We start from the raw sequence: 24344 nt of genomic DNA, 5'->3' as shown, positions 1-24344 counted from the left end.
TTTGCAAATCCATATTGAATCTTCTTGCTGTGAATTTATCACCAAAAAGAAGTACAAAATAAAAAATTCAACAATTCCTTTGTACAGCCAGAAAATCTTTTTATTCATAAAAGTGCATTAAAAGCTTTTTGCCTTATGAAAAATTCATTGAAAATGCTTTTATGCACTGCGTACATACATTTAAATGTTTTCCAGGTGAAAAACACGTTTTAGTTGGACTCTCCTCCTCTATACAAATAACATTCAACAAGCAGTGTGTATGTGCGCAACTACTCTGTGGGTTTTTTTTTTAATCTTGTTGAAAAATTTATTTTATTGCAAAATCGACAGATAGGAGGTTGAATGAAAAATGAAAAAAAAAACAGAAAAATTAATTCTCTGAGTGGTACAAAAAACTTGTTGAGGAGGTAGAATGAATGAAAAAAAAACTGCAATAAATATGCCACACATGCAATATTTAAAATGCAATTGCACAATTATTGTTGAACTTTCAATTGGATGCACATTTTGTGTGATAGCGTCACCACACATGAGTCGTCGTATCATCTCAATTATGTATTTATTTAGTTACCTACTAAACTTTTTTTTGAAATTCATTTAAAAGCTCTGAAAAGCTCTGAAAAAAGGAAGAGAATAATGTGCAATTTATTGATTTTCTTGCTGAAAGGGTTCTCCCTTGTTAAAGTTGAGAATGTTTTTCATTCAATTTAATGTCCTAAATATCCTTTTTAAATCATTTTAGTGCAACAGAGGGAGAGAGAGGAACTCTGAAAGGTCGATTGAAAGGACAAATGAATTGACTGACACAATATCTTCCGTTCTGATGCACTTTAGATTTTTTCTCGTGGAGAATTTCATGATCATCCCTCCCAGAAATCTTCCACAGATACTCAAAATCTCCCTCCCATCCATTCCTTTCAATCTTCACGATTACGTGCAAAACTCTCCATAGAATACAATTGAAATTCTCATGGATGAATTTTTCTCCACTTCATAAATACCTACGACGAAGCTCTTAAATCTTATCTTTGATGCTTGTGTGAGATTTTTTAGTCTCAAAGCTCTCTCTCTCTTTCTTTGAAAAAAAAGCACGAGTCAGCTTTGAAAATAATCAAGTAAAGTATTAATATATACGGATAAAATTAATCTCATTCACTCAACAAAACAGAGATTTTCCATGTCCTCATCATCGAATAATTTACGACTTTTCCACCCGCACTGATAAGTTTCGTCACATCAAGAATATTTTATACATATAGTACGTATACTTTATTATCTCTTATCAATGTTTCAAGTCATATGGGGTATAATGGAAGCAAGAAAAAAAAGAATCTTTAAGTAAACAAAAGATTAGCATTGTAATAAAGCCTCGAGTAAATGAACAGTATGAAGACACATTCAAGAGATTATGTGAAAAAACCAAAAATAAATTATAAGAAATAGTGGAAACTTTCATGAAGATTTTGTTCTTAAAAAAAATTCCATAAATTGCCCTAAAAAGTGATCCTTAAACTCTCTTAAATGCCCCTCAAAAGGTCATTAAACTTTTAATTTCATTTACGGTGAAGGCAAATTGTGTGGAGAAAACAACAAAACAGACACAAAGGACAACGTTCTAAATTCTAAATCATTTGTCGTGACATTCAAAGAAGCTCACAAGTTTCCTTCAACGTTCAAATTTTAGGATTAAATTAATATTTTTATTTTCAATATTTTTGAATTTGGCGCGCACTCGAAGTGGTGAATTCGAGTGGTGAAAATAGAGAATGTGGGGAAAAAGGAATGATTTGGCGACAAAAATTACAGATCAGACTTAGAAGGCAAGGTGTATGGACGCAAGTACTTGCCCCGTAATAAAGTATAGTTTTATTGCGTAAAATATGAAAATTTTGCGAACACCTAGACCACGATTAAAAAAGAGATATTTTTGATTTAAAAAATAAATAAAATTATTTGAATAATATATGTTGCTTATTAATGGAACAGAAAGCTAAATGTAAGTACAGGGTGGCCAGGAAATTAGGGCATGATTTTAACCGCGAATAACTTTTGATTGGATTGAGATATCGTAAAACCTCTGTCACCAAATTATGAGGAAACTCAAAAAGTTTTATTTGCTTTTTATTTCAAGTCGATATCTTAAAAATTGGAGCGTCTAGAGCAAAAAACGTGAAAAGAAGCGTTTTTTCGATGAAAAATATAATGCTTTTCATGTCAAATTAACGCTGAATTGCCCATGATGACAATATCCGCTTTAACTCAAAAATATTCTTTAAATGTCTGAATATTTGGTCGCATAAAGTCAGGAATGGCTTCTTTTATTCAAATTTAGTCAAATATTCAATTGTTTAATGATCTTTGGATCTTTTTAATCGATTTTGAGAAAAACAACAGACATGAAATCCAGAATATTTCATCGTTTTCCATACAAATGGTAATTTTTACATTTTTTGCTCTAGCGGCTCCAATTTTTAAGATATCGACTTGAAATAAAAAGCAAATAAAACTTTTTGAGTTTCCTCATAATTTGGTGACAGAGGTTTTACGATATCTCAATCCAATCAAAAGTTATTCGCGGTTAAAATCATGCCCTAATTTCCTGGCCACCCTGTAGTTGAAAGCTCATCCAAAGAAAACCAAAAAAACAATTTTCACAGTTTTTCCTATTCTAATGCATATTTATGTAATTTTGAGAACATTAGAGCATTTTTTAGATGCATTTTTCATAAAAATTTTCATGAAGAAAATTGTCTTAAAAAATTCAATTAAAATAAATTCTCAAACATAAATCTACAGAACCCAAAAAATGCAAAGTTTGCAATAAATGCAAGGAAATCTTTTAAAATACTTGATTATTCATTTGAATATAAATAAAATCGTTGCTCTATCGCCCATAGGGTATGTTTATATGAAGAAAACTTATTGAATTCCATGTGTTTATAAATATTTTCATTAGATGATAGACTAAAGTGATAGCCATGAGTTTGTTTTTTCCCCTTCTCAATCTATTGAAGAAAAATCTTTCAAGTGATAATTTTTGAGACAAAAAAAATTGAGTCACGTTCAATGTGAAAAAAAATCTGAAAATTATTCACAAAAGATGATGAAATAAATAAATCTGAAAATTGAATTTCTTAAGCTTCACATAGAATTGGACACTTGAATGGTTTCATATTGATTTTTCTTCTGTGGTCATCACACACAATTGTACATAATATAAATGTAGGTAGCATGAGAGTCTCCTTGACTCGTTGCACCTGATATTTAGTACATATAGTGTGTATGTAGGTATAATGTACAGGGTAGTGCAACAAAGGGGCATGTCATTTGCCGAATTCTTTTACCCAAAAAAAGAAAAACGTTTCATTTGAAGAAGAATAAAAATTCTGTAAGAATTCCCTGCTGAATTTTTTTTTAAATCAAAGAAAGATAAGAAAATGGTGGCACCTGATGATTAAGAATTTTTAGCAATGATGTTTAACCCTTGGAAGACATTGGTTAGAAATCTCAATCCTCTAAGAGCCAAATAAGCCAAACTAAAAGAATTTGTCGATTCCACAGAAAAAATTCTCAACAGTAGAATATTTGTGGCAAAATTGCGTATTTGGGAATTGATACAGTTTTATTTGTTAAAGTGCCCTCACGTTGTTTTTTTCCCATTAGCCCACAACTATTTTATTTCCTTTTTCGAAAAAAAATTTAACGACAATCTATTACAAAAGGCTAAACATTCTTCTCAGGGAAAGTTCTCTAGCTCATACATAAATAACTTTACCATTAGTATACTGATTTTTATCACCAATTTGTAGTACCTACTTTAAACATTTTTCATCAATTAATTGCCCCTTTGCGTGCAATTTGGGTCGTGATTCACTGAGAGAAAAGTCCCTCATTTTACATGGAAATAAAACATAAAGTTTTCCCACGAATATGCATGTCAAGTGCCCAAATTACTCATCTCACTTTCGCAATGATGCCATTACACGGAGATGTGTGATGGTGATGCCAATTTCGTGGAACTTTGACTCCAATAAGATCAGAATTATTTTCACCTTTTTCATCGTGTCTCCGAATGACTAATTGAATAGTCATGGCGGGCATAAAACCCGCAAACTATTGGACATTTGTCGTTGTTGTTGTTGTTGTTCCGCTATAGCGGTTGACCCTCGTCTGTTTTTTTTTGTTACTGTATTCGTGATATATGTGTGCGCAAGGAAAACATAAAGTTTCCGCAACATTTGTATGCTACAACATAGTTCACCACAGTATTTGTAACCCAAAAAGTGTTGCCAAGGAAATATAAAAGGAAAGTGAATTCCAGAAGGAGAGAAAGGAGGTTCTTTTTGCAGCTATAATATATTATTTTCTCAATGAGAAACTTTTCAAAACAATAATACTACAATACAATAGAATAATTCAACAAGTTCTATTTAAAGTTTTCTCTCAGAGGGTGTGTGTTTTGTGGTTAAATTAATGTTCTAAAACATAAATTTTCCATTAAATTGCAATTTAAAGTTGAGGGACAAATTAGTTTTGTAATTTTGTGAAAATTCTCCGTGTGAAATATTTTCACGTGAATGTTTGAAAAGGAAAATTTTCAAAATCACAAAAGACTTTAAGAAGATTTAAGGGAGGAACTTTTAAGGAAAACAATGAAATGCTTTTTGAAAGGAGCTTTTAAAGTTTTCCAGGAGGTATTTTACGTTGGAATACTTCCCAAGGATTACGCAATTTTGAGGGAATTAAATAATTTTGAAAATAAAGTAGTTTAAAGGCAAAATAATTTGAAATTTAATTTATAAATTTCAACATTTCGTAAGAATTTCTCTCAAAAATCAACAGAAAACACATTTTCAGTGAACTTAGAAGAATCTAACGAACATTTAGAGAATCTTGAAGAATTCCTGAAGGTCTCTATTTAATCCTGATAATTTTTTAAATGACTCAAACTGTTCAATAAAGGTACATTTGAGACCCCAAAGACAGTCAAAGAAATCTCTACAAAAAGTGGGTTCTTGGAGCATGTCTGGCCCCGTCTACGCACACAGTTTTACAAGAGAAAAAAAATGTGAAATAAAAATCCACCTCGTACGACTAGTTTTTTTCATTCTTTCTTGTTATCTTCCTCTTTGCACGTTTTCCTTCCACTTCATCAGCTTCTTCATCCACACAAACCTCCTCCTTCTCTTTTACTTCCAAAATTGAACTTTCCGCTGCTTCTCTCCGTCTTTTATCGGGCGCGCGGAGAATTTTTGTATCTTCGTATCACCTTGTGTAGGTTAGAGACACACCACAACGATTTACATTTGCACTTCTTTTTTTTCACGGAGAATTTTTTTTTGATATTCTTTCCAAGTCTGGGCGTCAACCTGCCCGTTGATTCTCTTTTTCAAGAAATATTTAGATATATAGGTAGGTATATAAATTCACCAAACACACACACGCAGCGTATTGGTTTGGAAATTCCTCTTGCACAAAAATTCTATCACAGTTTTGAGAGGGAAAATTATTCACGTTTTTTCTTATTTGTTTTTCACGCACAAATCTACAAAGAAAAAACCACAAAAAAAAACTTTTGTTATGAGAGAAATATAAATAATTTGAATTTTCTTCTTTTTTTACGTTCTTTTTTTGTGTGTAAGACGGTGTAAGAAGAAAAACTAAAAATAAAAATGTTCTCCCCCCTCACCAATGTGTGGGAAAAACATGGAGAGAGAGAAGTATGAAATATTTCAATAAACTTTTCAACACTTGAATGAAATTTTCAGCTCAGTGAATTCTGTCTTTTTTGTGCAAAAAAATCAATTTTATGATAACTGAAAATATTCATTAATAAAAAACCTAAAATGACTCTGTTTAAAGAAGCTTTGCACTGGAACGCCCACCTTCTTTAAAATTAAATCAGTTGGCCAATGAAAATACTTTATCTGTATTCATTAACCAATCAGAGCTTTTCTTTCAAAGACAGATTCTTCTTCTTATTCTTTTACATTTCATTTAAAAATCATTTGAATGACCAATCAGAGCTCAGATTCTTCTTTTTATTTATTAAAATTTCATTTAGAAACTATTTAAAAATGTCATTCAAACTAAATGTTCTATCCGAAGGCATAGCTTCGATTGATGGTCAATATTAAGACAGAATCATCCAGGGATGTAGCCAAAAATCTATTCAAGGAGCTTTTCTTAGAGAACCATTTTTTTTCACATAAAACAAAAAAATTACGACTAACATAAAAAAAATTAGTAGTTTCGTTAACATTTAATTTCGAATTCTTGATGTTTTTTTTTTACTTTTTATCATTTTTTTCTTCTAATGTTTGACATTTCTTTTAAACGTTCAACTTTTTTTTCTTTTTTTGTAGTTTTCTTTAAGTATTTGTCATATTTTCCAATTATACCTACTGAAATTTATTTTCTTTTAACGTTTGACAGGTAATTTCAAATATTTGATGCTCTTTTCCAATTTTTGGACGATTCTTTTCAAAGTTTGGCGTTTTCCTTTAAATATTTGACATTTCTTTTGAAATGTTTGACATTTCTTTTGAATTGTTTGACATTTCTTTTCAAATTTCTGCCATTTTTGTCATAACACTGACTTTTCTTTTCTACCGTTTGACACTTATTTTGGATTATTTAAAGCTCTTTCCAATTTTTTACGTATTCATTCTCAAACACTTGACATTTATTGAAACGTTTGACAAGACTTCTCTAACGTTAGAAAACCTTCTCAAAATTTTTGTAAAATTTTTAGCCATAAATTACGTATTTATGCCCCAAAAAAATTAAAATTTAACCGATTTTTTAGGGTTTTTTAAACACTCGATTCCCCTCCATGACGAATTATTAATTTTTAGTTTTCCTTTTCACACAAAAAATACCCTTTTCATGGGTTTTTTTTGCACACGAAATTCCTTTTTATCAGTGTTTTGAAAAGTATTTTCCTTCACGCACTTTTCGTGGAAAATTGTACGAGATTGATATCCCTTTTCTTTCACTTTCTGCGCACTCTCTTGTGGGAAAAGTTTATTCCTTTTGAATAATTTTTCCTTTTATGTGGAAATTATTCACAAATACACACAGAGTCGTTCAATGAACAATTTTCTCATCAAATACAGTCCTTTTTCTTTCTTTTTTTCTTTCAATTTTCTTTGCACAAATTGTCTCTCTCGTGAACGTCACGAACGCACGAATGACTCACTTATTTTTCTTATTCTTTCAACAACAACAAATGAGAGAACTGACGTAGCTGCGTGCCAATTTGAAATTTGCAACTAAAATGCGACCAAATTGCGACGAGGCTTTGGAAAATTTCTCTCACAGCACACACAAAATTGTCCTTCACACCTCCTCGCGCAAGAATCACGAGATGGGCGATAAGAGTTTACTTTTTGATATGGCTAAAAACAGCGAGTTTTCAAAAGTGAAAAATTCGTTTTTTTTTTCTTGTCTCAAAGACGTGAAACTATCGTGATGTCCCCACCGCGCCCGTACACTCTGAGTGGGCCCCACGGAATAAAAGGCAACACACCACTAAAGCATAAGCAATGTTTGAGAATTGACACTGTTGTGTATACAATACCCCACACAACACACATCGCATTCATACTTCTCACACATTTTCTATATAAAACTACATACATACATATGTAGGTATCTATATATATAAGAAAAATTCACGCGCGCGATAATTTTCTTTTTTATTCTCTTCATCATCATCACCATCATCATCGTACACTTCTCTCATTCTCCAATACCTCCCAACCAAAGTACTTAGTTGGTTGAGTAATAAGTTGGTAAGTAGTGAGATACCTACACCCCAATACAGCTCAATTCAATATATTTTCCCACCACACAGAAGCGCAATTTTATATTGAATACAAACATACAAAAGTTGACTTTTTTTTCTTTCGCATTTCTTGTCAAACGTGTGCTGCTTGATTGTCCGTTGTGGAGTCATTTTTATTTAATTTTTTCACAACATTTTGGGATAATATTCGTGATCATACATAGCTACCACACATATATACAACATACATTTGAATGTATAATATTTCCTCAATAATATAAAATTTAATTCAATATATTTGTGACTTTGATGTCACTACACCCATGATGGAAACTTTAAACTTTACCCCCATCAACATTTCTCGGTGCTATATTCTTTACCAATTTACCATGGAGGTAGGTATGTAATTACCACAGAGAACTTGGAGACTTTATTCGATTTACAATATGTTGTTGGGAATGTTCGTGTCATACACAAATACAATTGAATTAGTACAGTACAGTTGAGTAGTTTTGGGACAGAATTTTCAAGTTATTTTCTATAGTTTTATAACTGCAAATAATTTACCAAATATTGACCAATAATTGAGCATATGTTGATTGATAATTGACTAACTAAATTGTAAGAGAAATATTTGATCAACATTTAAGCAATTCAAGAGTATAAATTGATTTAGTTAAAATTGACTGAATATTTGTTCCAAATATTTTGATATTAACACAATGCTAAAATTGTATTATTGAACAATTATTGAGAAATAATTTGAAGTTAAATTGATTAATTTATAAGTAAAATTTATTAATTTATCCTATAGTTTAGAAGAAATAGCTGAATTGCTCAATAATTGATCAATGATTGAGCAAAAATTGTCCAAAGAATAAATGAGTATTTTCTCAATTATATTATTTCCTATTTAATCAAAAATAACCGCATGATTGAGCAATACTTGATCAAATATTGAGCAAAAATTCAATCAAAAAATAAAATGCAAAATAGAACCATAATTGATCAAATATTGAACAAAAACTTCGTCAAAAAAATAAACAAAAAATAGGGGTGAGCGGGGTTAACAAAGTCACTTAAGGGTTTAGAAAAAGCTCAAAATATCATATTTCCCAAATAGATAAAGCAAAATGTATGGCTCAATTCTTTAGGATATTTCTTGCCCTACAACTCTTTCTCAGATCATTTTGTTCTATCTAGCCAGGAAATATGATATTTTAGGCTTTTTCCAAACCCTTAAGTGACTTTATTAGCCCCGCCCTCCCCTACCTAGAAGAATTATATTTGATTAATATTTGACTCATTTTCTAACAAGAATTGATTGAGAAAAAATGACTTAATATTCTCTCAATTAATTTACTCAATATTTAATCAATAATGAACGCATTTTTGAGCAACCATTGGACCATTATTGGGCAAATATAGTTCAATTTTATTTTAATTTGTTTTTCAACGCAGATTTGACGATTTTTTGATCAATTATTGAGTATTAGTTGCTTTAATTGAATTCCTTTACTAGAACGCCTTTTTTTCTCCCTCCTTTGCATCTTTATGTTTGAAAACTTATATAGCATTATGAAGAAAACTTCTACGTAACTCTCACGTTGGGTTGTTGTGTTCGCAGAGTTCATCTCATTGAGAAACTTTCGATGCTTTTTCATGCGCAAGAGATGCCGCAAATAGAGTTATGGGAAATTCAAACTAAAAGTCTATTGAATGCGGGTAGTTGTGGGTGGATGGAGGTGAAGATTTTAATATGCAACGTCACACAAATAATCCCACAAAATATAGCCACACCGTGTACCCACACACCAACCACTCCAAATGGATTCTAAGGGGTAATGGAATGAATTGGCAAATTGAAACGAATACGGGGGTGGGTAGTACTGGAAAAGAACGGGTAGTTGCACGCGAGGTTTAACATTTACGTGCTGTGGATGAGTTTTTTTTTATTGAGTGGAAATGCGAGCAAATACAATATTTGTAAATGAAAAAAAGTTCTCTTGGTTTACCAATATGTGGTGAAGGGAGCTTTTAAAACTTTATTTTATTTTCAATAAATTATTCTATTCAATAGAATGTTGTTGAAATGAAAGTTTTATTGGAAAAATATTCGGTTTTTATAAATTTTTAAATTTTTAGGCTTATTTCAAAATAAAAAATAAATATTTTAAAAATTTTCCAATGAGTAAAATAACAATAATTTGTCTTATTATTTAAATCATAACATTGGCAGAATCTACACGACAGTTGGTGTAATTGATAGAGCACTCCGTTCATACCCTAAAGATCGCGGGTTCGAGTACAATTTACAAACAATTATTTAATCTTTTTTTTTACATCTACTAAATTTTTCTTAAATTAAAAATTCAATCAGAAACTTAAAGAAAAACTTCTCAAAAAAGCAGAAGAATAAATAAAAAAACCAACAAATAAACTTCTCAAATGAAAGCTCAGCTTTTTATCCATCATCCCTGAAAGATTTTTCGTCATTTTCCCCCTTAAAAGCTTTTGAAAAAAATGATGAAAAAGCTTCCTGATGATTGAACTATTTCATGGGAATAGTAAAATGTATTGGAAGCAATAACTTCCATTCTTTCTCTCATTACTTTTCCTGCAGTCACAGCAGAAAATTGAGAAGAGTACTTGGGTACTATATCCGCGCAATATTGAGGAATTTTCCGGGATTTCCTTTTGTAAAAATGTACAAATTGGAAATATTTCTCTTTCAACCACCTCTCTGCTACTTTATTTTCAATTTCGTTTGTTGAAGTAAGTTCTGAAAATTCTTCTTTTAAGCTCCTAAAATGAGTTTATTTGTTTGGTTCATTCCCTTTTGTTGTGTTCTAATAGCAAAAGAATAAAAGGATAAAAGTTCAAAGAAGTTCAAAAGAAAAAAATATCTTTATGATTGGTTTCGCAGCCCCAAAGGGTTGATTTCCTCTCTCTCTCCCACTCACTGTTGAGAACTTTAATGAATAAATTGTATATGTATGAAGCATGTGGCTCAATTGTTAGCTGACGGTCATTTAGAATGACTCGACGTGAGTTGAGAATTTTATTAATCATTGCAAATTATATGGCACAAGAATGGTTGCAAAATGAAAAAAAGAAATAAAAAAACATTACTCTATGAACAAAATTTTGTTTGAAAAAAAAAAATAGTTTTATTGTCTCTCTGAGAGATGTAATAAAAAAATCAATTTATTCTCAATTATTTCTTCTCTTATGACCAACTCCATGTCACATCTATGCGAAAAGGATGAATGTAGTATGAAAGAAGAATAATCAAAGCTTTAAAAAAAAAGCTCAATGTGATACATACTGCACTGATAAAAAAAGCGCTTGAAAGTTTATTTCATTCCTCACACATATTGACGTAGAATTGACTCAAAAGCTTTCATTAGTCTCACTGCTGTGTGAATTTATATTTCATCGCACACACACGTGAATGAATATATTGTAGTTGTGATTGGAAACTAGGCGGAAGGTTTGATTACTGTGGTGAGGTTATGACAACAGAAATCAATGAATTCTTCGGATAAATAGGCAGGTTGTAGTTGAAAATTAGCTAAAAGGAGAGGTTTGTTGTGTGTGTGGTTGTTCCACAGCGAGAATGTGTGCAAGAATGGATTTTAAGTACGTCTCCAAAGTATGTCGTTGGGTCTCCAAGACGATTTCAATATTTGTATTCACGATATACAGTTCCAGGGAGAAATTTTGAGGCAAGAAATTGAAGAAAAAGATTTTTTTTAAGAGATTTTTTTTGTGATATGTTGCAAATCGAACATTGGAAAAACTGCGCATAAATTGCTGAGAAGTTTAGAACAACTAATATCTTTTGAAAAATTTTGAAGAAAGAATTAGAAAATTAATTAATTAAAACTATTAAAGAGTTTGAGAAAAAAATAAGAAAAATTAATTTGTTAAGATTTCTTGTGATATGTCGCAAAAAATACATTGGAAAGACGGCGCAGAAATTGCAGCAACGATTAGAATGCCCTATAACCTTAAATTACTAATAATTCCATGAAAAAATTGAAAAACTTTGAAGAAATTTGAAGAAAATATTGAAGATTGTTTGGCAATGGCAACTATTGATTTTAAGACAATAATTGCCCAATTTTCATTCAAATGTCTCCCAAACATTGCCCAATATTTGCGTAGAAACTGCTACAACGATTAGAATGACCTATAACATTAAAATACAAATAATTCCATGAAAACATTGAAAAACTTTGAATAAAATATTGGAGATTGTTATTGTTATTACTAAGACAATAATTGCCAAATTTTCACTCAATTTTCTCCCAAACATTGCCCAATATTTGCGCAGAAGCTGCTACAGCGATTAGAATGATCTATAACCTTAAATTACTAATAATTCCTTAAAAAAATTGAAAAATTTGGAAGAAATTTGAAGGATTTTAAGACAATAATTGCCAAATTTTCACTCAATTTTCTCCCAAACATTGCCCAATATTCTCCCAATCATCAAGGCATCATTCTATTTCAAATTCTTTTGTGATTTTACGTAATTAAACAACTTATTTGTTCACTTTTTATTATTAATCCATGCCCATTTATTAAAAATTTCCCACCTAATACTACCCTACATTGACTAAATTTTTCCCTCAATGATTGATCAAACTTTGAGATACTTTCTTTACTGGGTAAAAAAATAGAACCTTCCCACAAACTTTGCATGAAATGAAAAAGGAAGTTCATCTCCCCCTTTTTTTAACACAACTCTTCATGCCAATAAGTTAAAAAGTGAAAAATTATGTTAATTATCAACTTCTGAAAGTCAATCTGGGCGCTTCTTCATACCTCATTTTAACTCCCTAATCAAATTCCTATTTATTTTTTTACCCCCCACCTTTCTCATCCACAGCGTGCAGAGCAACTCTCTCGTGAAAAGGGTCTTCCGTGAAAGGAAAAACCTCATCAATGGAGAAAATTCTGCCAAAGAGAAAGAGGAGAAGATGAAGGGAGAAAAAAAAAACATGCAAATCACCCTCAAGAAGAAAATTTCTAATGAAGCTGAAAGAAAAAAGTGGGAAAACACCGTACAGTGTTTATCCTATGAATTTCCCAAGAGTGTGTGGTGAGGGATGGGGGGTGGGAAACCCGTGAAAAGGGACGCTTGTAGATAAATGAACATGACTCAATATTTCCTTGCACGTCTTTCACACACAACACAACACATCTTCATCAAACACTTTGGAAGTGTTCACGACGATAAGAACTTTTGAAACATGGAGGTAAAAACCCATTGGAAAGACCAGGAATGACCAAGAAAAAACTCCCAAAAAAAAATGATGAAAATTAGGGAATTTCTGAACACAGATCCCTTCAGAAAGATACGAGAAATAAATGTGAATGGAAACTCCGTGAAAACGTTATCAAAGACAAATCAAAGCAAATCCTATGATTTTGGACAAGCGCCCGCTATCAAACCTACTTGAAGTACTCAGAAATACCCAACTGATAACACCTCCATACGCACCTCATTCAATATAAAAGACAGTGACCCATTGCCAAAAAGTATTATTGTGAAGATTGTGGTCTCGAGTGAAAAGTCAAGTGCAGAGAAAAAGTCTTTAAAAAAAAAATGATTAAGTTCTTTATTCTAACTACCCTCGCTGTAGCAGCTCTTGGAAGCGGTAAGTTGTTGAAGTTTTTCATTAGAATTTTTGAAAGAGCTAGATCGTATAGTTCACTAAAAAACGGAAGACGTAAAACAAAATATTGAAGAAGTCGGATCTTACAAATGATGAAGACTTAGGAGAATCGGTCTAACTAGATCAGGAATAGTTCTGTCAAAAACAGAAGAAGAAAAGCCAAAGTTTAAATGAAATAAAAGGCTGCTAACAAACTTTCTGGAATTCATTTTGAACAAGCCTTAAAACTCTTAATTTTGACTCCTGATCTTACAACTAGTTCTGAGATACTTCAGACTAAAATATAAGACAACAAAATTCCACTCTTTAACGGTTTTTATCAGAAACAGTGAAGAATTTAAACTAAATTCACTAAAACGACAGGAATTTTCCTAGAATAATTTAGATTTATTCAAGAGTAATTAGGTTTAGAAAAGTCTAGTCAGTAGATCAGTACAGACGTCAAAATCCTGAACTATTTAACAGTACAGGCTTCGAAACATAATTCTGAGCGTTTTAACAGTACAGACGTCCAAAACTATACACTGAACTTTTTAACGAAACAGACTTCAAGCACTTTTTTGAACTGTTTAGTAGTATAGACGGCTCAAGAATAATCTTGAATTTTTTAACAGTACACACGTCCAAAACTATTCCAAAACGATAAATTTTGAGCCATTCCCACAATAGAGGTCAATGAACAATCCTGTACTGTTTCCCAAAACAGTCGTGTAAAATAATCTTGATCTGTTTAAGAGTAAAGTCGTCAAGACTATACGGAACTGATTAAATCGCTTAAGTACAGTACAGAAACAAACATAATTGTCAACAATTCTTGGTTTTAACGATTTTGATCATTTCCTGATCTCCTTTGAACTTCCTAGAACTGTTGGATAGTAAAAGCATCAAAAACCTATAAACGAACGTCTTAAAGAATCCAGAACTACGTCTGATCTAAACTAAGACTGATCTTCTCCTGATCTCATTAAAATTCTGAAGAACAAAAAAATGTCAAAGATTGATCAAAAAACATTTAAAATAATCCAGAACTATTCAACAAATCAGACAGATTAGACAACAACCAACTATTCCTGATTCCATTAAGTCTGATCTTCTCCTGATCTCCTTAGAACTTGTCTGAACTGTTAGACCGTTATCAGATTTTAAATAATCTGCTGATTTTAATGAATTTCTGACCTTCTCCAGATCTTCCAACACCCCATGACTTTATAAGCGCCGTGTGGCACCTTCAGAATGAAGTAGGAGTCACGGAGTATGCTGAGAATTTCATTGTTGGCGGGAATACCGCCTCACCGGGCCAGTTCCCCTATCAGGCCTCCCTCAGAACATCGGCTAATGCTCATTTCTGCGGTGGTAGCATTGCCAACAATCGATGGATTGTCTCAGCTGCTCATTGCACTGTTGGCCGCACAACAGGCAACACAATTGTCGTTTTGGGTGCACACTCAAGGACTGCGGGCGGAACTACTCATCAGCTCTCTAGAATTGTCAATCATCCCCAGTATAACGCTAATACGATTGCCAATGATGTGTCCGTTGTGCAAACGGCCAATGCCATTGTTTTTACAAATCTCATCCAACCCATCCCCCTTGGATCTAATCACATTGGCGGTGGTGTAACGGCTGTGGCTTCGGGATGGGGTCTTACATCTAGCCCCGGAAGTCTAGCTGCTAATCTACAATTTGTTCACGTGCAAACACTAACAAATGCCAATTGCCGCAATAACATTGGTGGGAATGGTGCTCTTGTTTTTGATCACAAAATCTGCGCTGGAGGTGTTGTGGGACAAGGAGTTTGCACCGCTGACTCCGGAGGACCCCTTGCAGCTGGTAATACGTGCATTGGGATTGTCTCCTGGGGCATCCCGTGTGCTCGTGGCTTCCCAGATGTCTATGATCGCGTTTCTTCCCATCGCAATTGGATTGTTGGGCACTTCTAAGAAACTTGAGAATTCATAGAAACTTAAAGGCTTCAAAGAAACGTCTTCCTTTCTCTTTTACGCGAAGCTCTAGTATAACGAAGCTCCCGTACAACGAAGCACCCTAAGTGGCAGACCATGGCAAAAACACTCAATCCCACAATAAAATTAATTAAGTTTGCATAAAATGTCTTGATTTTTTCTTCTTCTCTGTTCTTTCACCATTTTCAATATCTCGGAATTAAAACTAAGAAGGAAAGTGTTGATTCTGACACATAGCAGCAATTCCCGCACTTATAAGCGAAAATGGAATTCAATCTCATTAAAAACTCTCTTTCTCTTTACTCCTCCAGCGTAAGTCAATATTGCAAGGGAGAAAGCATAAAATCCAATTAAGGGAAAAGCAAACACGCAACAGGGTGAGAAAAAAAATTAAGAGAAAAATATATATTTACTTCCCTTCATCGCATCGATACCATTGGAAAATAATAATAATAACTCCATCCAAGGGACTGAGTGAGACAGATTGTACAACGCATAGATTTTAATTAAAATCACCAACCATGATGGAGGAATATTAATATAGAGAGACAAAACCATTTTGCTATCTTATCTCATGATAATCACAGGGCAAACATTCCATCCAACATCCCACGTTATTTTCGCACCAATCCACCGCATAATCAGCAAATGTATAATACAGGAGGTTTATCCAATGATTTTACCACCAAATGGGGATTTATTTTACGGGAAAAATCAAAAAGGAATCGCTAGAATGGAGGGGAGGACGAAAATGGCCAAATTGTCCAGTGAAAGAAACAGCTGAATAATTTAAAATTTATTTAATAAAACTTGAAAGAATTTATTTCTTTCAATTCCAAATGTAAATTACTTTACTTTCTATTAATTAAAAAAATATATTTCTTATACGAAAAAATGTAATTTACTTAAGAATTTTAGCTAAGACACATTATTGTATTATACAAAAGCAAAAAAAAAATTATTAACCTTTTCTAAAGAATAATTAATATTATTTGCCCAAAAATTAAAAGGAAAATCAACAAAAAATAATGAGCAATAAAAAAAAGGTAGTTTTCCTATAATATTAGCTAAGACACTTTACAAAAAAATTATACTATTTAGAACAAGAAAATAAATAAGAAAAATAATGAAAATCATCTTATATTGAAAAGATGATTTTCCATTGAAATGATATTTTTTTTTCTTGCTCCAAAGGTAATCTTTTGTAATGTGTCTTAGCTAAAATATTACCTACTATAAATAGAAACTAATCGTTTTTATTGCTTTTAATTAATTTTAATTTAATTTTAATAAAAAAAAAAGAATTTTTTTCAGAATCAATACTTAGATTTTTTCTTAATTATGTTTTACCAATTTATAGCACAAAGTGTCTGTACTATTTTATTATCAAATGTTGCAAATTCTTTTCACACGGATTATCGTTAATTTTACTTCTCCAAGTACTCTTATTCATCTATGTTTGATAACTTTTTGAATGTTTGAAATTACTTTTTATAGCAAAAAATGTGTCTTGAGTAAAATGTCAAATATACCCAAAATTTATTTTAAAATCATTAGATTAATTTGTTTTTATGAAAAATCTTACAAAATACAAATATTCAGTAGAAAATAGAAGAAAAAATCATAAAATTAACTCTCAGATTAATTTATAAATTTTATGGTTTGTGTCCAGGATGCCATAAAAATTTTAAAAATGAAAAAATTCAATTTTCTCAGTAATTTCCAAATATTTTCCTTTAAATATGAAAACTTTCGATTATTTTTCATTCAGATAAGCACCCCCTACCACCCTCTCACCTATTTTCCACCCTTCAAAACACAACGATCATCCACAACGCAGCCTTTTCGTCCATATTGTGTGCGTGGAAATGATGGTAAATTCACCCGCATTCATTCTAATTAATCATCACATTAACATTTCTCTGCTAACAGAGCAAACTTGTCCATTTGTTTTCCCACCCACCCCCCATTATTAGTTGACTATATCACCCAGCAAACACACTCTCGCGCACTTTGGCGATTCATTGAAGGATAAAAGTTCATGTTCAAACACAACTCTCAACTGCGCTTTAAATGCAAACAAATTTGCATTTTGATACGCAGCAGCAGCAGCAGCACATCCTCACAGCTATCATTGCAACTACTTCATCGTCTCCATGAATGGAGGAGGGAAGAAAAAAAAGAACGACGGTGATGAAAATAAATAAAGTTGAGGGAGTGAGAAAGAAATGCGGAAAAAACAGTGAGGAGACAAATTTTTTTTTAACTTCTCCATCAAAATCATTTAAATTCTTAACAAGTATACTTTGTATTATATGGGCGCTTATAGGCAGTACCGCCATCATATTAAATTTCCTACTAGTACAAAACAGCGAAGAAAAAAATCATAAAAGTTCAAACACACAAGTTCACATGATTGGGACTTCCTGGAGAGCGTTCTGCTCAAATTGTAAGCCACTAAAGAGGCTTTGGAGACATAAATATTCAATTAATAATATTAATTTGCAAAATATCGAAAATTTTTCTATTTAGTACAAAATGTGTCTTAGCTAGGTGGTCTAAACAAATTTATTTGTAGAACTTTATAAATTTTACGAGTTCAAAGTGAAGAGTTTTGAATGCATTGAAAAGAATTTGTACGATTTAATAGGTCAATAACAATTATTTATGTAAAATTATTTTATAAAAAAAAACTTTAGTATACTCTAATTTTCAAAAATATACAAGCAGAGTACTAAAGTTTTTTTTTTTTTTATAGAACGAATTGTATTTCAGATAAGTGTTCTAAAAGCAGATACAATTTTTTTTACTACTTTTTACTACTGCTACGAAGAAGGCTTCTTAGTAGCAGTAGTAGTAGTAAAAAAAATAGTACCTGCTTTTAGAACACTTATCTGAGACACAATTCGTTCTATAAAAAAAAATCTTAGTACTCTGCTTACATCTTTTTGAAAATTATCTTTAAAAATTATTATTCTAAAGTCTCTATTTAAAAATAAAATTTCATAATTAAAAAAATAAATGTAATACAGTAAGAATTTTAAGTTTGTTTAATTCAGAGCAATATGTGTCTTAGCTAAATGTGGGTACTAATTATTTTAGATCATTGAAACCTTCTAATTCTTTTGCATTTGTTGATAATCTAATTATTTAGATTATCTGATTATAAATCTATCAGTGCTTAATATTTGTTTCCTGTGTTTATGTTAAATTTTCTACTTAGTAGGTATGTGTCTCGACTAAAGGAAACACAACATATTTTTGCTAGAAATTTATTAAGTTTTCTTTAAGAAATTAATTAATTCTTTCAAAAAATTTTTAATGAATTTCCTCAAACTTTGACCAATTTTTAATGTAAACTCCTTATACTTCCTCTCTCACATAAATAATTCATTTTTCCTTTCTCCATGAGAGATTAAAAAAAAAGAAAAATCAAATTCAATGAGAAATTCTTTATTGATTTTTTTTTATTTTTCTTATTTCCCCAAATGCACCTTCAGTGAGGAATTTTCCTTCAAATGTGAAAATGGGGAAATATATTCAGTTAAATTAAAAAAAAAAAAAGGTTGAAAGTTGTAAGGTGTTGTACAAAGTCACATTCCTCCCATCAACAAACGGTTAGTTTCCGCACACGTTGGAATTATTTTTTGTTGTTGTTTTTGCTGTATTTTCTCCTCTCTCTCTCTCTCTCGCATAATCCATCATTGAAAATTATTTATTCAGTGTTGCAAAATGAGAGATATCGTGAATGTTGTCTTTACAAAAAAAATTAAAGAAAAAGAATAATAAAATAGAAACAAATGCAAGTGGAATGATGTGGTGCAGAGCTCCCACATTGTCACTCAAGAGTTGAGGAGAGAAGAGAGATTCAATTAAAACCTTCTGAGAGGCGTTTTGAGGTGGAAAATTGCATCCTGCGTGCATGTGTGGAGTGTCTGGAAAATTGTCTTTCCACACAATTCAACCAGCTGCAAGGTTTTTCATCATTATTTCGTATTTTTTTTTTATAAAATACAAAAGCAACAGAATTTCCTCTGCGACAGTGGAGCGTATGTGGTTGGTGCATGAATGTGTGAAAAGTCTGGGGCTTAGCTTCATCATCATACTCCTCACATTCACATAATGAGCAATCAAGACAAGTATGTTACGATGATGATTTTAATTAATTAATCCGCTGACATTGAGAATTTCAACTCTCTTACGACACTTTTGTGAGGAAAATTCTGCTTCTGCTGCGCTATACTACTGTGCAATGCCTCGGGCATTAGCAGAGGGGTTAAATTGTACATACTTCTATATACATATATTATGAAAAGCACGTTCAAAAACTCAACTGGAATACACTAAACCAATTTACTATGGAATGCCGGAATTATGTATGTACGTATATTATTCCATATTACAGTGAATGTCATAAAAATGAGCACGTTTTTAAATTTACTTTACTTATTTAGTACTTACTACCTACATTTAATTATATATAATTGCCTACCTACGACGGTATGTATTTATGGGATTATTATCTTGTCATACAGATTAAAAGAGAATTTTTAGTTTTCAAGGAATTATATTTGATTTTGCAATAGGAAATTGCGCGACAAAATATTTTATTTGCAGTGTAATTTACATTTTTTTGACAGTTGTTACAAAAGGTGACGTCTGCAAATGTCAACAGAGTGGGAAATCAGGGAATTTTCTCCGCAAGAATGATAAGATTTTCATAAAAATCTTTGGGGATTGATAAGAAATTTATTTTCCTAATAAGAATTGTAGAATATCCAAAAAAAGGAAACGTTAATCAACGGTTAATTTAATCAAATTTCAAATGTCAAAATAAACTGTCAAATATCTAACCGTAAACGTTCATTAAATGACAGAATCAGCAGATTCAGGAGCAAATTGTTTTTATTTTACGAGTCAAAGGTTAAAATATTTTCTTCCAAAAAACATTCAATTTTCTTTAAAACTTTGTAATAGAGACAAAAAAAACTTTAATTAAATCATCTTCTCTTTCTGAATTTTTTTCTGATTATTTTGTTGAAAATGTCTTCAATATTAATTTTTATTTTTTTCTAAAGAATTTCTTATTTTTTCTCTAAAAAATATTGGAATTTTCTGTAAAAAAAAAAAATTTCAATTCTCTCAAACAATTTCCTTTAAAAAATTCAATTTTTTTCTAAAGAACTTTAAGACTTTTTTTCTGCATTAAACATTTTTTAATCTTAATTTTTGAACGTTGAGTTAAAATTAAAATTCTAGAGTATGAAAAGAAAATATTAATTCTTTGGCATTTACGATCTGTGATACGGGTTTTCTGCCGTTTTCCCGTTGAGATCGGTAGTGGTAAGTCAGCGGCAGCCGCAACAATAGTGTGAAGATGGAATAACTAAATCTTAATCTAATCTTAATCTTTAAACTGAATTGTAGAGTCTGACAGAGGCCTAATTTGTAATTTTCTAGCTTTAACAGCCTCAATACTGGAAATTTTTATCGGTTTTATCATTTCTCTCCTTCTCCTTGGTAGATCAGTATTATGTACTTATTTGGTTTATTTTTGATTAATAATTTCTAAATTTAACCAGTTTATATCGGAAGAATTTCAAAATCAGAATGAAGAGAGTGAGAGAGAGAGTGAAAAACAACTTAATTATATTCAGCCAATTTTACCCAAATTAAACCAGTTTTAATTTAGATTTGTAATCTTTCCTTATTTGTTTGTGTCTCAAAGAACAAGGAGACTTTCTTAATCCACGCATGTATTTTTAGTTGTTTACTAAATTGAAGGAAAATCTTTTAGGAAATTAAGCATTAAATAATTTTAAATTATCTTATGTAAATTTCCTGAATTTTCCCGAAAGTTTCTTAAGGAAAGTTTTTTGTGTGAGCCCAGCCTTCCCCTATTTCAGATTATAATTTTTTATCAATATTTTCTCCATCACAAAGCTCCCCACAAACTATCAAATAGATAGTAATTTTCCTTCTTTGATCAAGATAAGAGTGAAGGAATAAATCTTGAGAGTAATTTTTAGTTTCTTCTCTCCGCATGCTTAGCAAATCTTGTGGGTTTCTCTCAAAATAATTCAGAGATATGACAAAAGCTGCCCTATTTTCTTGTCTGATATATAAATATTTCTCACCTCTAAATCACTTACTATATGTACCTATCTACATTACATACATACTACCCTAATGTCCTACACCTTATTCCTGCCATAAATGTCACAAATAAATTTATAACGTTGAGACAGAGAGAGAAAGAAAATCTCGCCTATATATTTTTCATTCCCCTCCGCTAAAAGGCAAAACCAACATCTTTTCGCATAAAATATTTCATCTTGCATGAAAAGTAGGAAAAAAAATGAATAACTTGTAATTTTTTTAATTAAATAAAATTACATTTGAAAGGAAATTCTGGTCACAGTGCAGAGAGGGCAACAACAAAAAATCTTTCAACTTAATTTGCAAGCATCCCTCCCTCAAAAAAACGTCTAACCACCCGCTGATCCTTCGGAGGGTGGGCGAGAAGCTCGTGCGAAAGCTCATGAAGATAAAAATTAAATAACATAAATTTCAGTGAAAGAGCACGAAGGAAAATTATCTTCACTAATACTCCTCGCACTGTGTCTGTGTGTTTATATATACAAAAAGAAAGCTCTATTCCTTATTTGACGCGCTAACCACCCCCCGTAGTGGGACCACAAGAGAATTACGGAGAAAGCAAATGTTTACAAATTTTCCTCAACTTCTCTTTTAGCTGTGTTTCTTTCAGACACAGCTTTTGTGTACCGAGCAAAATCGAAAGTCGTCAGATCGGGCTCAAACTTGGGATGAGCACGAATTAGGGTCCCCACATTCCAAAAAACGTATGCGCCAAAAAAAAATTTTTCCGGCCGTCCGTCCGTCCGTCCGTCCGTCCGTCCGGCCGTAGTACAACGCTAAATTGCAAGAGAACGGTGATAGATAGAGACTTGCGGTAAACGGCAAAGTTTAAATATCGACCTGAAGAAATCCGATTATGAAGTCAAATCCACCCCCCCACCCCTCCGTCCGCCATTTTGGATAACCTCAAAATATTGTTTTCGCTATATCTCAGCCGCTATTATAGCTAGAGGGCTGAAATTTTTATATGTTGTAGGACCCATCAAGTGCTTTCCAACGATACCTCATTTTCGAAAATCGGTCAAGCCGTTTAGTCAATATGGCCGCCACAATTTTTCATCGAAAATCGACCATAACTCGAAAACGGCTTGACCGATTTTGATCAACCCGGGGTCAAATGAAAGATCTCAACAAACCCTACAACACTCTAGAACATCAGAAGTTTCAAAAGTGACCGCTAGGGGGCCAAAAATTAAAAACAAAATTTTCGATGAGTTTTCGATGAATATCTCGAAAACGACGACATAAATTTTTTTCATTTTTTGATATGTTGTAGCTGACCATATTATCTAGCTTCATGCCAAAAATGAAGAAAATCTATGGATCCGTTCTCGAGATATAGCCTTCCAAAGTTGGCATGTCATATCTCGGGTTCTACAAGTCCGATCTTGATCAACTCAAGCGCAAATGAAAGGTTTCGAGAAACCCTACAAATGTCTAGAACATTGCAACTTCGAGAAATGACCGCAAGAGGCGCTAAAGTCAAAAACAAAGTTTTCGAAAATTTCGAACTCGAATTTTTCGAAAATGGCGACATAAATTTTTTTCATTTTTCGATATGTTATAGCTGACTTCAAGACCTTTCAAACAAAAAAAAATTTATGAAAATCTATGGATCCGTTCTCGAGATATGGCCTTCTAAAGATTTCTTAGGGTATGACTTTTCAACTTTTCCCGACTTTGCGCGTATTTAAATTAATTCGCGTTCTAGTTTGCTCTCACAAAATTGGTACACTGAAAGAAACACAGCTCCCGTAAGCTTGGTCAGCTTACCAGTACATTTTTTTCGTTGCTTCCCTTCCGCACATTTTGCGAGTAATACATTGAGTGACTTTAGGAGAAGTAAGAAAAGAAAAAAGAAGAAGTAAAAGAGCTGCAAAAATTTATTATATTAATAAATTAAAAGTATATTACTACTACCATAGTATTGAGGGGAAAAATTATTTTCTTTGTTTGAGAAATATTCTTAGAATTTTTGTCATAATTTTGTTGTGACAATGTAAAGGAAACTTGAGTTCTTTGAGGGGTTGGTTTGCATACTTTTAGGCTTATATTGGACCATAAGGAAATTTTCTTTTTATTCAAAAGAAATATTACTTTAAACCCTTAAAAGGACCCTGTTCGCGAAGTTTCCATATTTTACGAGATAAATTACACTTTATGAATTCTAAATCCGATCTGTCTGATTTGCCGCCAAATCATTCCTTTTTTCCCCACATTCTCTATTTTCACCACTCGAATTCACCACCTCGAGAGAGCGCCAAATTCAAATAGTATTTTATGTTTAGGCGAAATATGAAAATTTCTCTTTCTTCACCCCACCAGGCAGGGTGGATTTAATGTTTTGGGTGTAAATTCTATATGTAACGCGTCTTTTCATGGATTTATACTCTCTCTCTCTCTCTCTCTAATTCCGTCACTTGTGTACTGATCCGTATGATATGGATTAGCCATGGTGGGTTGGAAAGATAGATGCGTTGAATTGTGGTTTGATGCGGGAATGAAGGACGAGAGGGGGTGTAAAATGATCCCTAAAGTATCACGCGGGATGAGTAACTTTAGTGAAGAAATTATTGATCTTTCGCACTCGTCTCATCTTTCATTCCAGATTAATATCATGGGTGTGTGTGTGTGTTTGTGTCTATTTGGAAAGTCTCTTTGGATTACGGATGCCCAAAGTTATCGCATGCGGTGGGGGTGAGAGGTGGAATTTGGGGGTGTGGATGAAAGTGAAATTCGGCATTTTCT

The 24344-nt window shown here is 32.1% G+C and overlaps 2 protein-coding genes across 6 annotated transcripts in view; one reads left to right on the top strand and one right to left on the bottom strand.

The window, feature by feature from the left end:
- Positions 1-7067, bottom strand: part of LOC129795333 (serine/threonine-protein kinase MARK2) — a 108799-nt gene extending 101732 nt beyond the window's left edge. For 3 of the 5 annotated variants that reach the window (XM_055836510.1, XM_055836532.1, XM_055836531.1), the window contains exon 1: positions 5176-5339. The gene's annotated coding sequence lies outside the window, so the exon portion shown is untranslated. Of the gene's footprint in view, positions 1-5175; positions 5546-6881 lie in introns of those variants that run through there. The other 2 variants (XM_055836509.1, XM_055836508.1) reach the window with 2 other exon arrangements.
- Positions 7044-17952, top strand: LOC129795365 (trypsin alpha-3-like). Its single transcript, XM_055836589.1, has 3 exons — positions 7044-8449; positions 8579-13458; positions 14662-17952. Exons 2-3 carry the CDS (start codon positions 13407-13409, stop codon positions 15414-15416), a joined length of 807 nt encoding a protein of 268 aa, XP_055692564.1. The 5' UTR covers positions 7044-8449; positions 8579-13406; the 3' UTR covers positions 15417-17952.
- The last annotated feature ends 6392 nt before the right edge of the window (positions 17953-24344 follow it).

The sequence above is a fragment of the Lutzomyia longipalpis genome, chromosome 4 (assembly GCF_024334085.1).
Source record: "Lutzomyia longipalpis isolate SR_M1_2022 chromosome 4, ASM2433408v1".
Taxonomy (NCBI): domain Eukaryota; kingdom Metazoa; phylum Arthropoda; class Insecta; order Diptera; family Psychodidae; genus Lutzomyia; species Lutzomyia longipalpis.
The sequence above is the reverse complement of the archived record's forward strand: the minus strand, read 5'-3'. Positions and strand labels throughout refer to the sequence as shown.

Bases quoted from the DNA above. Each gene is read 5' to 3' on its own strand.
- LOC129795365 (XM_055836589.1), top strand. From the start codon at position 13,407: ATGATTAAGTTCTTTATTCTAACTACCCTCGCTGTAGCAGCTCTTGGA. The intron at 13,459-14,661 runs GTAAGTTGTTGA...GACCTTCTCCAG, and splicing joins TGTAGCAGCTCTTGGAAGCG to ATCTTCCAACACCCCATGAC.